The sequence below is a fragment of the Melospiza melodia genome, chromosome 8 (assembly GCF_035770615.1).
Source record: "Melospiza melodia melodia isolate bMelMel2 chromosome 8, bMelMel2.pri, whole genome shotgun sequence".
Taxonomy (NCBI): Eukaryota; Metazoa; Chordata; class Aves; order Passeriformes; family Passerellidae; genus Melospiza; species Melospiza melodia.
The window spans coordinates 15,979,966-15,993,339 of record NC_086201.1 but is presented as its reverse complement, the minus strand read 5'-3'; the positions used below and the strand labels follow the sequence as shown (position 1 = coordinate 15,993,339).

Genomic DNA, 13,374 nt, shown 5'->3' with positions numbered 1-13,374 from the left:
CGCCAGACTCCGAAAGGCTCTTTACTGTGTGGCCGAGGCCTCAACAGCGTTTGGCACATTTACAAAAGAGACTGAAAAGGGGGATGGCAGCACAATGCTGCGGGAAGGGGGTGCCTGGCAGAAACATGCAGTTCCTGGGGCAGCGGGGCCAGCTGGGCTGGGCTGGGCTGGGGGGGCTCCCAAAGCCGAGGGCTCCCCGGTCCAGTCTCACCACCATTCTGCCTGCCTGGCCATGGGGAAATCCTGGCTCACTCCATAATAAGTTAATACAAATCACAGCAAGAGAAATATATACAAGGCGTGAGCCTCTGCCCGCAGCAGTGCTCTGGGCAGGGGCTCCTGCCCTGCCCTGCCCCAGGGTCCCCCGGCCACTATAAAAATCCAGTCGCCAGCAAAACAGCGACGGTCTCTGATGCTGCAGGGGTCCCCGCATCCCTGAGGCAGCCCAGCCTTTGCCCAAAGGCTGGAGCCAATGTCCTGTCTCCCATCAAAACATTTTGTGGGGGATGCACCCTGCCAGCGCAGCTCCCGCTGGGCAGGCACCGATTGCCAGCATCACCTTGGGAACCACCTGGCCGTGGCAGTCTCTGCCCCAGGACCACCCCGGTCCAGCTTGGGAAAAAGGAGTGGCAAGCCGCTCTGGGGTGTAGGGAGGGTGGCTAGGGCAGGAGGATCTTCTGAGGAGGCAGATTTTGGGAAACACTGCCTGGGAGCTGCTCTTGGGGACAGGGTGGGACAGGGCTCACATGCTCAGGGAATTCCCTGCTGGGAAAAGGGCCATGGGACCTACTCTTTGAGGAAGGGACATAGGGGACAGGCACTTGGGGAGTTGCTGGGGGTGCAATGGGGTGGGGAGCTGCTCCTGGTAAGGGGAGGGACTCAAATATGGGGAAACGTTAAGATGCAGGATGAGCGTGCCCGGGCCATAGGGTAATGCACAGCAGTGGGGGCTCGGGGACCCACCACCCCAGCAGAGCCACTCGCACTGCACGTCCATGGGTTCTGGTCCTTGGGCTGAGTCCCTGCCAAAGGGCTTTCCCAGCACCTTTGGGCCCCACTGGCAGCTGGGGCTTCCCCAGACAAGTCCCATGTGTCTCCAAGAAGGGTTTCCATCTGCAGCCCCAAGCTGCATGTGGCCACTTGGGGCCGAGGACAAAGCCCTGCCTGTCTCAGGGGTTCTGTCAGAGCAGGCTGGGGTGCTGGTGTTGCTCGAGGTCACTGGGTTGGCTTATACCCTCACAGCAGGGCCAGAGCCCGAGGTGAGGGGCACGGTGGAGCTGCAGTCATAGTCCAGGTCCACCACGGCATGGGAGCTGGCGATGAGGCTGTTCAGAGACGGTCCTGTCTGCCGCTCTCGGAAACTCTGGATGTAGCTCTGTGAGAGAGGAACAGAAAGTGAGGGGGGCTCTGCTCCTGGACCACTCCACCCCATCCTAAATGCTGCTGCAGCCCCTCCCTGCCCCCCCCTCAAAAACAGCCCAGTGAAATTCCCAGCACTCAGGCCCTCCACTAGCTGGCCACAGCAGGGAGCACAGTCTTATCCCTCCCCTGGGCATTTTGCACCTTGCCTACTGCTTATTTCTGCTATGCCAACAGTGCTCTTGGCCAGCAGTTTCCATTTGCTTGCAAAGGCTGAAGTGCTCCATGGTAGGAATGGCCCATTCCAACCTAAGCTGCTCAATCCCTGGGACACCCCAATCCCCAGTCTCATCCCTCGAGAAGCTCAGATGTTAGCTGGTGCCTGGGCACCTCTCCAAGCCCCAGCCCCCAGTGTGGAGAAGGAATGAGTGTGGAGACTGGGGGAGATCTCTACCCTGGCTGCGGGACTCACGGGGGAGAGCACGTCCCCATCAAAGCGGCGCACAGGGTTGGGCTTGCGGCGGTAAGCAGGCTCGGGGGGGTGGGCCTTGTGCTGGTGGGGTGGGGGGTGGTGGGGTCTCCGCTTCTTCTTCTTCTCCTTTCGGTCCTCCCGCTGCTTGATGCGCATCAGCTGCACGCGGCGCTGCTGCCGGCTGATGATCACTGCGGAGCAAAGCGGCCTGTGAGCACTGGGGAGCACATCCAAACGATCCCCACAGCCAAACCAGCACCAGCTTTGTGCAACCAGGTCTCCCTTGGGTAGTGTGCCACCACAGAGTCCTGAACCCCGTATCTGATCTTGTGAACTGCATGCTGGAAACATCCACCCCAGTCCCCAGGTTCCCAGTTCCTACACTCGCCCTGTGCCATGCCCATCTGCCACACTGCCCACACACCTTCTGTATGGGAGTAGCCCTCAGCTGTGACCTTCCACTGGACCAGGACACCCAGTGTGGTGAGGAGCGGCCAGATGCCCAGGATGACCCAGCTGTACCAGCACACGGGGCGAGCAGGGGCCACCTTGATGCGCTCATAGATGTACTGCACCAGGAGGAAGAGCTCGATGAAGTAGTCGACAGTGACGGTCATGATGGCGCTGCCGAAGACGGCGGTGGAGAGGGTGGTGAAGAAGCGCTGCCACTGCAGTGTGAGGACAGCAAAGAGCATGCCCACCCCCAAGAGCAGTGCGATGGGGATCCACACCGTTGGTGGGTGGTAGAATTGCTCCATCACCACCAGCGTGGCCACCGCCAGCAGCAGCCCCAGGAGCAGCCCCACCATGAAGAGGCCAACGCTGCGCACCAGCATGGTGACCAGCCCACACAAGACCCCAATGCCCAACCCAATGCCCACTGAGGCCTCCACGCTCAGCTGTGTGTCCAGCACCCGCTCCTTGTAGCACAGCATGAAGATGATGATAGAGCCGAACATCAGCCCCGTCAGGAACATGACAGCCTTGAAGCACCGGTAGCCTGTGGAGAGACCACCACAGTCAGGGAGGGGATGGTCAGCACCCCCCAGCTCCCCTCTGCCCTCCTCCCCACTTGCCCCACCAGCCGTTGGGCTGGCCTGGCTCACCGAAGAAGCAGTAGATGATGCCAAAAAGGCAGCACATGGCGCACACCACTGAGGGCACCACCTGGTAGCGACGCTCAATTTCCTGCTGGCAGCTGTGCCCCCACTCCTGGCCTGGCTCGTGCGGCAGCAGCTTGAACCGCAGCGTCTGCACAGTTGCAGTCATGGCTCTGGAGACTCCTGGGAGAGGCATCAGAATCTCCACTCCTGCCTCATAGCCCGCCAGCAGAACTGTGTCCCGGCACCCGCCCCACCTGGTGGGAGAGAGACAAGGAGAATGGAGGAACTGGTGGCACACGCCCAGCAGCCATCCCACCACTCACCACTGGCTACCAGAAATCCTGCTCTGTCCCCCCACTGTGTGGGTAGGAACAGAGGGAATGGGGGAACAGCCTCATCAGTGGGGGTGCAGACAGTCACCCAACCTGTGGCTGAAGGGATGTGCTGTCCCCAGAGAATCTGCCTGTGTCCCTGGGAGCTTCGTGTCGCTTAATAATTTGTCTGTGACTTCAATTTCCTGCCCATGCCTCTCCGGCACCCTTTCCCTGTTCGATTACCAGGAGACTTCCACAACTTGGTATTTTCTGCCTGTGAAGTAATTATGCTCAGTAATTAAGTCACCCCTCAGTCTTCTATTTTTATAGGCTAAACAGATTGAGCTCTTTAAGCTTGTACTCCAAGGCATTTTCTCCAATCCTCTAATCATATTTCTGGCTATTTTTCATCTCTGCTCCAGCTCCCACTGTCCTTGTAAAAACAAATTGGGCCTTCATGCTAGATCCAGCCCTCCCATGCCAATCCATGGGGCTGGAAGGGCACCAGCTGTAGCTGGCACTGCCCCTTACCCAGGGCTCACCCGTAACACTGTGGCTAGGCCGGGATGCTGAGCAAACAGTTACCGGGCCCCCTGCAGCGCCTACACAGATGGAGGGGTCATAATCCCCTGCAAAGACTGATCCAGCTTCAGTTTAAACCTAATTACAGCGTCCGTCTGCCTGCTCCCACCTGGAGCCAGTTCCATCACCCCTTCACTCCCCTAGTCCCTTTATAGGCTCAGTTGGTTTAGAATGGGTTTATTGTCACAAATTGTCCCCAGGCCAACATCACTCCTTTCAAGTGCCAAGTTTATGCGGCCAGTTCAGGACAGCTCACAAAAACAGCGCTCTGGGAAGGAGCTGGGAAGAGGGCAAAGGCTGTAGGCATGGCTTCCCGTTGCCCAGCATCTTGCTGCTGCCCAGACGGGCTCCACTGGCATCTCATCCCTTGCCGACAACCTCCTTCCTCCCTTTGGCTGGAGAAGGCAACACCAGCCCCGGCAAATCCCCGTGGGGAAGCCGAGCAGAGCCTAATCCCAAGGAAGCAGGCGGGCAGGGAGTGGGCAGCCAAGCGCCGGGCCCCTTGTCGAGCCCGCGGGGGGACGCTAAGCAGGATTGGACTTTACCCGCAGAGCCCAGACGCGACGCTCGGGCCCTGCTGGGGATGGGCGATGGTGTGAGGAGTGCGAGCAGGGCTCTGCCGGCCCGGGGGCCCGGGGATGCCCACGGCAGGGCTGGCCGGCCGGTGCGGGGATGGCACGGGCCGGCACGGGCTGCGGGGCCGGGCTGCGGGCAGCGGTGCGGGCGGCTCGCGGCGCCCATTGGCGCGGGCACTGTTGCTAGGGGAGCCCAGCGCCTGCTCATTGGCGCCGGGACTTACCCACCTGCTGCCGCCCGCCCCGGGCCCCGAGCCCCCTCCCTTCCCCGCAGGCCACGGCGCGGCGGGGGCCGGGAGCGGCGCCCGGGGCTCAGCCCCGCCGCGGCGCCTCCACCGCCGCCCCCCGGCCGGGCCCCGCTGCACCCGCCGGGCCGCCGGGCCCCGGGCCGGGCGCGGCGTTGCCGAGCGACGGCCGCAAAGGCCGCCGGGGCGCGGGGCCGCTCCGCCCCTCTCTTTGTTCGGGGCGGGGGTCCCGGGGGCGCTACGGCGAGTTCCCCGCGCGCCCATCCCGGGCTCCGCGCTCGCTCCGCCGGACGACGGAAGGATCGGGAACCGAGTGCCCCAGCCCTTCCCCCGAGGGGTCCGGCGCGTCACCCGCCGGCCGGATCCCCTCGTGCTGCCCCCCCTCTGCCGCTCCGCCCGCTCCCACCTGCGCTCCCGGCGCGGCAGCGGCGGCGGCCCCGCGGCGCCCGGCGCTCCCGGCGCTCCCGGCGCTCCCGGCCGCGGACCCCGCGCATGGTGGCGGCGCGGCCGCCGCGCGGTGCTGAGCGGACAGCTCCGCTGACGTCACCGCGCCGTCACCGCGCGCCGGCGGCGGGGCCTCGGTGGCCGGGGCGGGGCCTCTGCAGGGGGCGGGGCTGAGGTGGGGTAAATGGGGGGTGCACTGGGGTGCCCATTGGGGGTATATAGGGGTGCCCATTGGGGGTACACTGGGGTACCATGGCCTGTGCCGGGGCCGCAGCCCAAGGCTGTGTGTGCAGTGTGGCACAGCACACCCTGCGCTGGGCCATGTGTGCCGTGCAGCTGCTGCGAGAGCTGCAAGCTCCTCGGCACAGTGTGCGGGGACAGAGCAGTACAGGGTGCCGGGGTGTGGATGTGAGAGCTGCAGGATAATCTTGTGTCAGGTGGGACCTGACGGTGCACTGTGCCAGGGCCATGGGGACTGGAGTGCCTGCGTTCAAGAGCGCCAAACACACATGTCAGGGGCATCTAGAGCAGCTGCCCACCTGTCTCCCATGAGAGGATGGGAGATACGGCCATGGCAAGCAGGTGGGGGGACATGGTGCTCTGCAGAGGCAGAGCTCTCTGGAGCTGGCACCTCCTGGCTGTAGCGCCTAGGGACCCCCAGGAAATCCTGGCACACAGAAGACTGTTGGCAGCAGCTGCCGTTCCCTCTGGCAGCCCCTTCTTAGCCCCTGCCAGCACTGGGGAGACAAAGGCGGGAGCTGCAGCTGGCAGGGGGCTGAGAAGGGGCTGCTGGAGGAACGGCACTGCTGCCTTCCCGCTGCTTCCCTACAGAATCTTCCAAGGCTGCTAGGCATGGGGGCCCTGGGCTCAGCCACTGCCAGGCAAGCCCTTGGGGAGGTGTGTGCTCTGCCCTCAGCTTCCCATGCATGTTTCCTGAGCTCAGACTCTGGAAACTTTTTTACTTTCTCTGATCAACACCTCTGTCTGAATATAAGTTTAGATCAACAGGGTCATTTCAGAATGAAGCATCTCATCCCTCACATGAAATGATCTGGGTTTGTGTAAGGTGGCTAAAGTTAAATATTCCAACCCATAAAGGAAATCAAATACATCTGTTTCTAATGCATTTTGCTATGTACAGAAAACAGGATACCTTGGGTTTTTTTTATATCATCACGGCTGTTTTTTGACCTCTGTGCATGGAAGATCTCTGTTCCTTTCTTAGCTCTGCATCTTTTTTTCCTTGTGGTATCTCCTCATCCCATCGCATTCTCTCTGATTCTACTTTTTATATGTTCTTCATTAAACTGCCATCCACGTGACTGCTTTTGCCTATTGCTTGTCTTGGTCTATTCAAGAGTAAAAAGGCCTATGAAAAGCAGCCAGGCTTGGATGATGGTCTAGTATCTCAGGGGGGTGGGATGCTGCCAACTGCTTTCCGATGAAAACAGGCTGCTTTGTTTTAGAAAATGAAAGAGATCCTGGAGCTGAGTGGGCCCCCACATGCCCTCAGTGCCCTGCAGTGCTCCGTGGCTGCTGGTGCTCCCCGCGGCAAGTGGGCTGTGTTTCATGGGGAGGGTGGAATGGTCTGCCCGCCCAGAGTAAATCCAGAAGCGCTTGAGAGTCCCAACAGCTGCAAGGCTGTGGAAGTGAAGCCATGGGCTGGGAATGGGCAGAAAGGCCAGGTCCTCCTTCTTGCCCTTATTCAGCAATGCCTGGCACCGAGCAGCCATGTAGGGCTGCTTGCCTTGCAGCTTCTGGGTTGGATCATTCCTGTGCTGGAAGCTCCATTTGTGCAGCAAACTCTGCCCTGATACGGTTCTTTCAGCTCTGTCTGCCCCAGGGGCTCTTTCTGGCGGTCGGTGCGATGGTGCATGTATGCTGCAAGACAGCTCACAGTGGGATGGTGACCCGACCCCAGCTGGAGGAGCTCCTTTCACTCCCGTTTGAAACACATGATAAAGGCCCCTGCTGCTGGGATCTCCTGGTGTCTGCCTGCCCTCCGACTGCCCAGGATGGTTTGGTTCTGTGCATCCAAAGGACTTCCAGCCGCCGTTCCTTTGCTGCTATGCCTGCTCCACAGGCACCCGGCGCGCCCAGCTGCCTCCTGCAGCCCGCCCTATGCTGCTCTGACCTCAAACACTCAGCCCCCGCTAGTCCCCCCGACGACTCAGCCACCAGCCACACCGAGGGGACGACCCTCGGGCAGCGGTTTGGGGAACCGAGCGCCGTGGCTTGGGCTGTCCCGGGGAGGGGATACACGGCCCTGCGGAGGCTCTCGTGTTCCGGGCACAAAAGGCCGGGGAAATGCTCCCTGAAGCCCTCTCAGGTGCCGGTTCCCGGCGGACGCGCTTTCCGCTCTGTGACCCGGCAGCCGGGGCCTGAGGCGCTGCCCTGCTGGCCCGCAGCACCGGGGGCGCTCCCGGCGGCCCAGCCGGCGGGGCGCGGGGTACGGGGTGCGGGGGCGGGATGCGGGGCACGGAGTGCAGGGCACGGAGCAGTCCGGCGGGTTGCGGGGCGCGGGATGCGGGGCACGGAGTGCAGGGCACGGAGCAGTCCCGTGGGGTGCGGGGTGCGGAGTGCGGGGTGCGGAGTGCGGGGTGCGGGGCACGGAGCAGCCCCGCGCGCCGTCCCCGGCCCGGCCGCTGCCCCGCGGTCTCCCGGCAACCTGACCCGGCCCCCACGCTTGCCCCCTCCCCCGATTGGCCGCCCCGCCCCGTGACACGTCGGTCGCAGCGCGGGCCATTGGTCGGGGCGGGTGACGCGCGGCAGGGCGGGGCCCGCGGGTGACACGTCGGACGGCGGCGCCGCCAGCGGCAGCGGCAGCCGGCCCCGGTCGTGGTCCCTTCCCGGCCATGCGGCTGTCGCTGGTGTTGTCGGTGCTGCGGCCCGCCGGGCCCGTCGCCATCGGCGTCTCGCTGGGCTTCACCCTCAGCCTGCTCAGCGTTACTTGGGTGGAGGAGCCCTGCGGGCCGCCGCCGCGCCCCGCCACCCGCCCGCACCCCGACGGCGGCCCCGCGCCGCCCCCCGGCCCCGCCAACGGCAACGCGGCGCGCAGGCCCAACGCCGTGCCCGCCGCGCTGGGCGCTGACAGCTGGGAGCCCCGCGTCGTGCCCTACCGACCGCCCAGCCCCGGCAGGGCCGCCAAGAAGGCCGTCAGGTGCGGGGGGGCCGGGCCGGGCCGGGCTGGGGACTTGGGCCGCCGCTCACCGGGGTTTATCTGGGGGTAGCTGCCGGCGAGCTTCCGGTCCCTGCCTTGGCGGGGCTGGGAGGCTTCAAAGGGGGCTTTACAGAAGGCTTAGCGGTAGGCTGTGCCCTCCTTTCAGCCACCGAAACGGGTTTTTCTCACTGAGAGTGCCTTTCCCAGCTGCTTCCTTTCCTCCCCTGTGCCCGACTTCACGCTGATCCCAGCCCGCAGCGAAGAGCCTCCCGCCCATGCTGGTGCCCGCTGTGCCAAGGTTGCCTGCTGCAGCACGTGCTGCCTGCCGGGCAGCCTGCGACGGTCCCCTCCTGTCTGAGCAGGGACCCCTGCCGTGGTGGCACGTCCCCAGCCAGTGCTGCAAACGCCAGCCGCTCCGGAGTCGGCTGCAGCCCCATCCCAGCGTCCCCTGGATGACAGGGAGCAGGCAGTGAAAGGGCCTCCTTGTCCTGGCGAGGTGGTGGGCGGATGAAGGGGGCTGAATGGGGCCACTGTGTACCAGGCGGCGGTGGGGGGACGTGCTGGGGGGGGGGTCGCTTCCTGCTACTGCGCCAGACTGGGAGAATTAAACCTGAAAGTCATTGTGAGTGCGACGGCTGGAGGCCGTGCTGGGGAGGGGGACACAACCGGCCCCCTTGCTGGCTTCAGCAACCTGTGTGGGGCCTGGCTTCCCCCGGGAGGGCAGTACAGGCTCTCCTGCCTGCCTGCTTTAGAGTAGTATGACTCGCACGGATGGCAGGAAGGTGCTTCCCAGTTCAGACCTTTCTGGGGCTAGCCTCATGGTTGGGGTGTCTGGTGGGTCATGTCCCTGCTACAGCTGGGTTGTGCAGCCCTGTTTCCTGCTTTGAGCTGTGATCAGCCTTTTGAGAGCATCTGTTTTGAGCTGGACTGGCCAACTTTTGTGAAAGTAGGGTCCCCTTTGATGTCATGTTGACAGGGGACCTCAGCAAAGTGCTCTGCAGTGCCTCTGAGGCAGGTGTAGTGGCAGCTGGTGACACTGGGTGATGTCTTATGTGCGTGGCTGAAGCCTGGGATCAGTTCCAGCCTCAGAGGAACCGAGGTCAATGCCATTGGTTACAGCAGGGAGGTGCAGGCTGGGGTGGGTTGCAGTGCCCTAGGGGCCATACATTGTCTTCTTCTTGCAGGACCCGGTACATTAGCACCGAGCTGGGGATGCGGCAGCGGCTCTTGGTGGGAGTGCTGACCTCCAAGAGCACACTGAACACGCTGGGGGTGGCTGTCAACCGCACGCTGGCCCACCGCCTGGAGCGCCTGGTGTACTTCACCGGCACGCGGGGCCGCAAGGTGCCCCATGGCATGACGGTGGTGACACACAGCGACGAGCGGCCCATCTGGAACATGTACCAGACCGTCAGGTACCTTCTGGACCACTACGTGAACGATTTCGACTGGTTCTTCCTGGTGCAGGACGATACCTACACGGAGGCGCACCGCATCAGCCGCCTGGTTGCCCACCTCAGCATTGACACCCACCTCTACCTGGGCCGTCCGGAGGAGTTCATCGGCGGGGACACTGAGGGACGTTATTGCTATGGAGGGTTTGGCTACTTGCTGTCCCGCAGCCTCCTCCTGCTCCTGCAGCAGCACCTGGAGAGCTGCCGCAATGACATCCTCAGTGCCCGGCCCGATGAGTGGCTGGGCCGCTGCATCATTGATTACACAGATGTCAACTGTGTTGAGGAACATGAGGTAGGTCCTGAAGCAGAGATGTCTGGATCCATTCCCAGTGTTCTCCCTCCTCCCTGTGGGCTCTCTCAACCCTGGGAGGACTAGCTGTTGCACCCTGACATCCTTTGAGCTTGCTGTGCTGGCATCTGGTGGTGTGGGAGTACAGGTTGGGGCTGGCTGTGACCTATCTTTCCTGGCTGGCACAGGGTCTGCAATACCACTATTTTGAGCTGGGGAAGAACGCAGACCCCGAACGGGAGACCGACCTCCGCTTCCAGAGCGCCTTCACTGTCCACCCTGTGCTGGATCCCCTCCAGATGTACCGGCTGCACAAGTACTTTGCACAGGTGGAGCTCGAGAGAACCTACCAGGAGATCCAGCAGCTCCAGGTGAGACCTGGCTTGGCTGGGAGGGTCTTGGTTCTGTTTGTCATCCCTGTGGGCTTTCTGGTTTCTCTGATCCTGCTGTTGGACAGGATCAGCTGAGCTCATGGCTACAGAGGCAGTGGTGCTGTCTGGAAAGCAGCTTTGGACCTAGATGGGTCCTGGAGATGCAGTGGTGGTTCAGGGTGATGAGGACAGAAGGCTGCAGAGGTCTGTCACAAAGGCTGGGTAGGGTGGGGGAGAAAATCTGAGGTGCTGGACAGGAGTCTGGTTGACAGCAGAGTTGTTCTGGCACTCCTTTTTGAGCCAGCTCTGGCTAATCTCTGTGTATCAGAAATCAGTTTGAGTGCTGCCAGAGCTGGAAGACCTGCTTGTGCCTGCCTTGGCTCTCACTCATCCATCTCTTGTCTTGCAGATGGAGATCCAGAACGCCAGCAGCCTGTCTGTGGATGGGGACCATATCGCCACATGGCCCATTGGCATCCCACCCCCATTCCAGCCCAAAACTCGCTTTGAGGTGCTGCGCTGGGACTACTTCACAGAGGAGCAGGTCTATGCCTGTGTGGATGGCTCCCCCAAGTGTGAGCTGCATGGTGCGGATCTGGCGGACGTGGCCGACGTGGTGGCCACGGCCATGGAGGAGCTGAACCGCAAGTACCAGCCGGTGCTCCACGTCCGCAAGCAGCAGCTGGTGAACGGCTACCGGCGCTTCGACCCCACACGTGGCATGGAGTACACGCTGGACCTTCAGGTGGAGGTGGTCACCCAGAAGGGACACAGCCGCTCCATCACTAAGCGAGTGCACCTGGTGCGGCCCCTCAGCGAGGTGGAGATCATCCCCATGCCCTATGTGACAGAGGCCAGTCGCATCAATGTTATCCTGCCGCTGACGGCCCACGACCGGGACTACGCCGCCCGCTTTCTGGAGGCTTATGCGGCAGCTGCTTTTGAGAGCAGTGAGAACGCAGTGCTCACCTTCCTCTTCATCTATGACCCCTTTGAGGCCCAGCAGGTCACCCAGAATGACATCTTTGCCTCTGTGAAGTCCCAGATCACTGAGTATGAGCGCAAGTATGCAGAGGTAAAGATCCCCTGGATCAGTGTTAAGACAGACGCGCCCTCCCAAATCAAGGTCATGGACATTATCTCCAAGAAGCATCCTGTGGACACACTTTTCTTTGTGGCTGGCGTGGGGACAGAGATCACCATTGACTTCCTTAACCGCTGCCGGATGAACACCATAAACAACTGGCAGGTTTTCTTCCCCATCCACTTCCAGGGCTACAACCCAGCCATTGCTTACCACAACCAGGTGCCACCCACCACACTGGACCTGCTGAGGGACATGGGGCGCTTTGACCGTGACGTCTTCCACGAAGCCTGCTTCTACAACGCTGACTACATGGCAGCACGCACCCGCATGGCGGGGGACGTGCAGGAGAATGAGGACATCCTGGAGACCCTGGACATCTATGACATGTTCATCAAATACTCCAACCTCCACGTCTTCCGGGCTGTGGAGCCTGCCCTGCTGCAGCGCTACCGGCACCAGGCTTGCAACCCCCGGCTCAGCGAGGACATCTACCACCGCTGTGTGCAAAGCAGCCTGGAGGGCGTAGGCTCTCGCTCCCAGCTGGCCATGGTCCTTTTTGAGCAGGAGCAGGGGAACAGCACCTGAACCCTGGATGGTGGAGGGGCTGGCCCTACCATGTTATGCCTGCCTGCCCGCTCCACTTCTTCTTCTGCCCTAATCTGTCTTCCTTCTGCAGTGGCTGCAGAGAGTGCTGGTGTCCAAGCTTGTGACCTGCCCCCCCTGGGGTTCCCCAGGCCGGGGTCTGCCAGCCCAGGGTGCCTGGGTCTTTCTCAAGCAGCCATGGCTGTGCAGACCCCGGGCAAGATGGGGTCAGAGTCACTGAGCTGCAAGCTGGAACACCTGGCTCCTCACTCAGAGCTGGTGGCTGCTGGCCCCATCTGTCTGTCCTGGCCCTGCTGCTGAGCACTGGGGAGATGGGCTACTGTGTCTCTTGTTGTCCCCCCTTAACTGGGGGAATGTAGAGCCCAAAGTCCCCCTTCTGCAGGGCTGTGACTGCCACAGGGCCTGGAGTGATCCCTCGTAGTTCTCCCAGTGTCCTAGAACGGGAATGTGCTCCTTGCTCCTTTGGAGCATTGGCCTGGTTGTACAGGGAGGATGATGTCCCTGTGCCCGCCACAAGCTTGGACAGTGGAATGGGGCACATCCCATCCCAAAAGAGCAATAAGGATGTTGGTTTTGGGGTTTTGCCACTTGGCAATGAGCTAGAGTGCTCCTGGCCGGTTAGGGTGTGAGGAACTTGGGCCCCTGAGGCCGGTGGGTGTAGGGGGTGCCGGAGGGGATCCTGCTGATTTCATGTACCGTGAGCTGCTCCCCATGGGAACCATGACCCAGGCCGCTTCGGCCTTCGCAGTATTGATAGGACGTCGGAGGTCACAGCCCTCAGATGAGAGCCTCCTGACAGAGGTGGGATCCCTCCCTGCTGTGGGGCTGCCCTCAGGGTCGAGGGACAGTGTGCCTGACACTGATGGGCATGGCAGAGGGTTTGGCTGTGCATCTCCTAAGGAGAAAGCGACTGAGGAGCTGCTCACTGCTCCTGGTTTGTATTTAATAGGGGGGAGAGGAGGGGGGATGGGGTGCATTTACACTAATAAAATGGAGAGATGTACTTGTGTGTCTGGCTGATTCTCTCATGAGGCAACTGTGGGTATTGTGCTGGGGTCTTTGTGGTGGTAGGTGCTGGCTGCTTGTGTAAGTTCTGTCTGCAGCTGGCTGGACAGATTCCTTACAGAGATGCCTCTTTCCCTGAACACCTGCAACATCCTTTAACTGAGCAGGGAGATGCCTGCTTCTTAAGGAGGCTGTGGGAGCCCATTGCCTTATGGACAGGCTGGCAGATGTGCCAAGCAGACACTTGGAAATACCTGCTTGAACCCCTGCAGCTTGCAGTAAGAGTCCTGCACTTCCTCTGATGCTCA

General features: G+C 61.8%; 2 protein-coding genes across 2 annotated transcripts; one reads left to right on the top strand and one right to left on the bottom strand.

Annotated features, from left to right (window-relative positions):
* Positions 1-7: 7 nt before the first annotated feature.
* Positions 8-5,094, bottom strand: TMEM198 (transmembrane protein 198). The gene is made up of 5 exons (XM_063161961.1): positions 5,057-5,094; positions 2,938-3,188; positions 2,256-2,831; positions 1,832-2,022; positions 8-1,375 (listed from the first exon to the last, which is right to left on the bottom strand). Exons 2-5 carry the CDS (start codon positions 3,125-3,127, stop codon positions 1,229-1,231), a joined length of 1,104 nt encoding a protein of 367 aa, XP_063018031.1. The 5' UTR covers positions 3,128-3,188; positions 5,057-5,094; the 3' UTR covers positions 8-1,228.
* A 2,832-nt stretch (positions 5,095-7,926) lies between these two features.
* On the top strand, positions 7,927-13,064 carry CHPF (chondroitin polymerizing factor). The gene is made up of 4 exons (XM_063161957.1): positions 7,927-8,254; positions 9,439-10,003; positions 10,189-10,371; positions 10,781-13,064. The coding sequence occupies exons 1-4, from the start codon at positions 7,950-7,952 to the stop codon at positions 12,041-12,043; spliced, it is 2,316 nt and encodes a 771-aa protein (XP_063018027.1). The 5' UTR covers positions 7,927-7,949; the 3' UTR covers positions 12,044-13,064.
* The last annotated feature ends 310 nt before the right edge of the window (positions 13,065-13,374 follow it).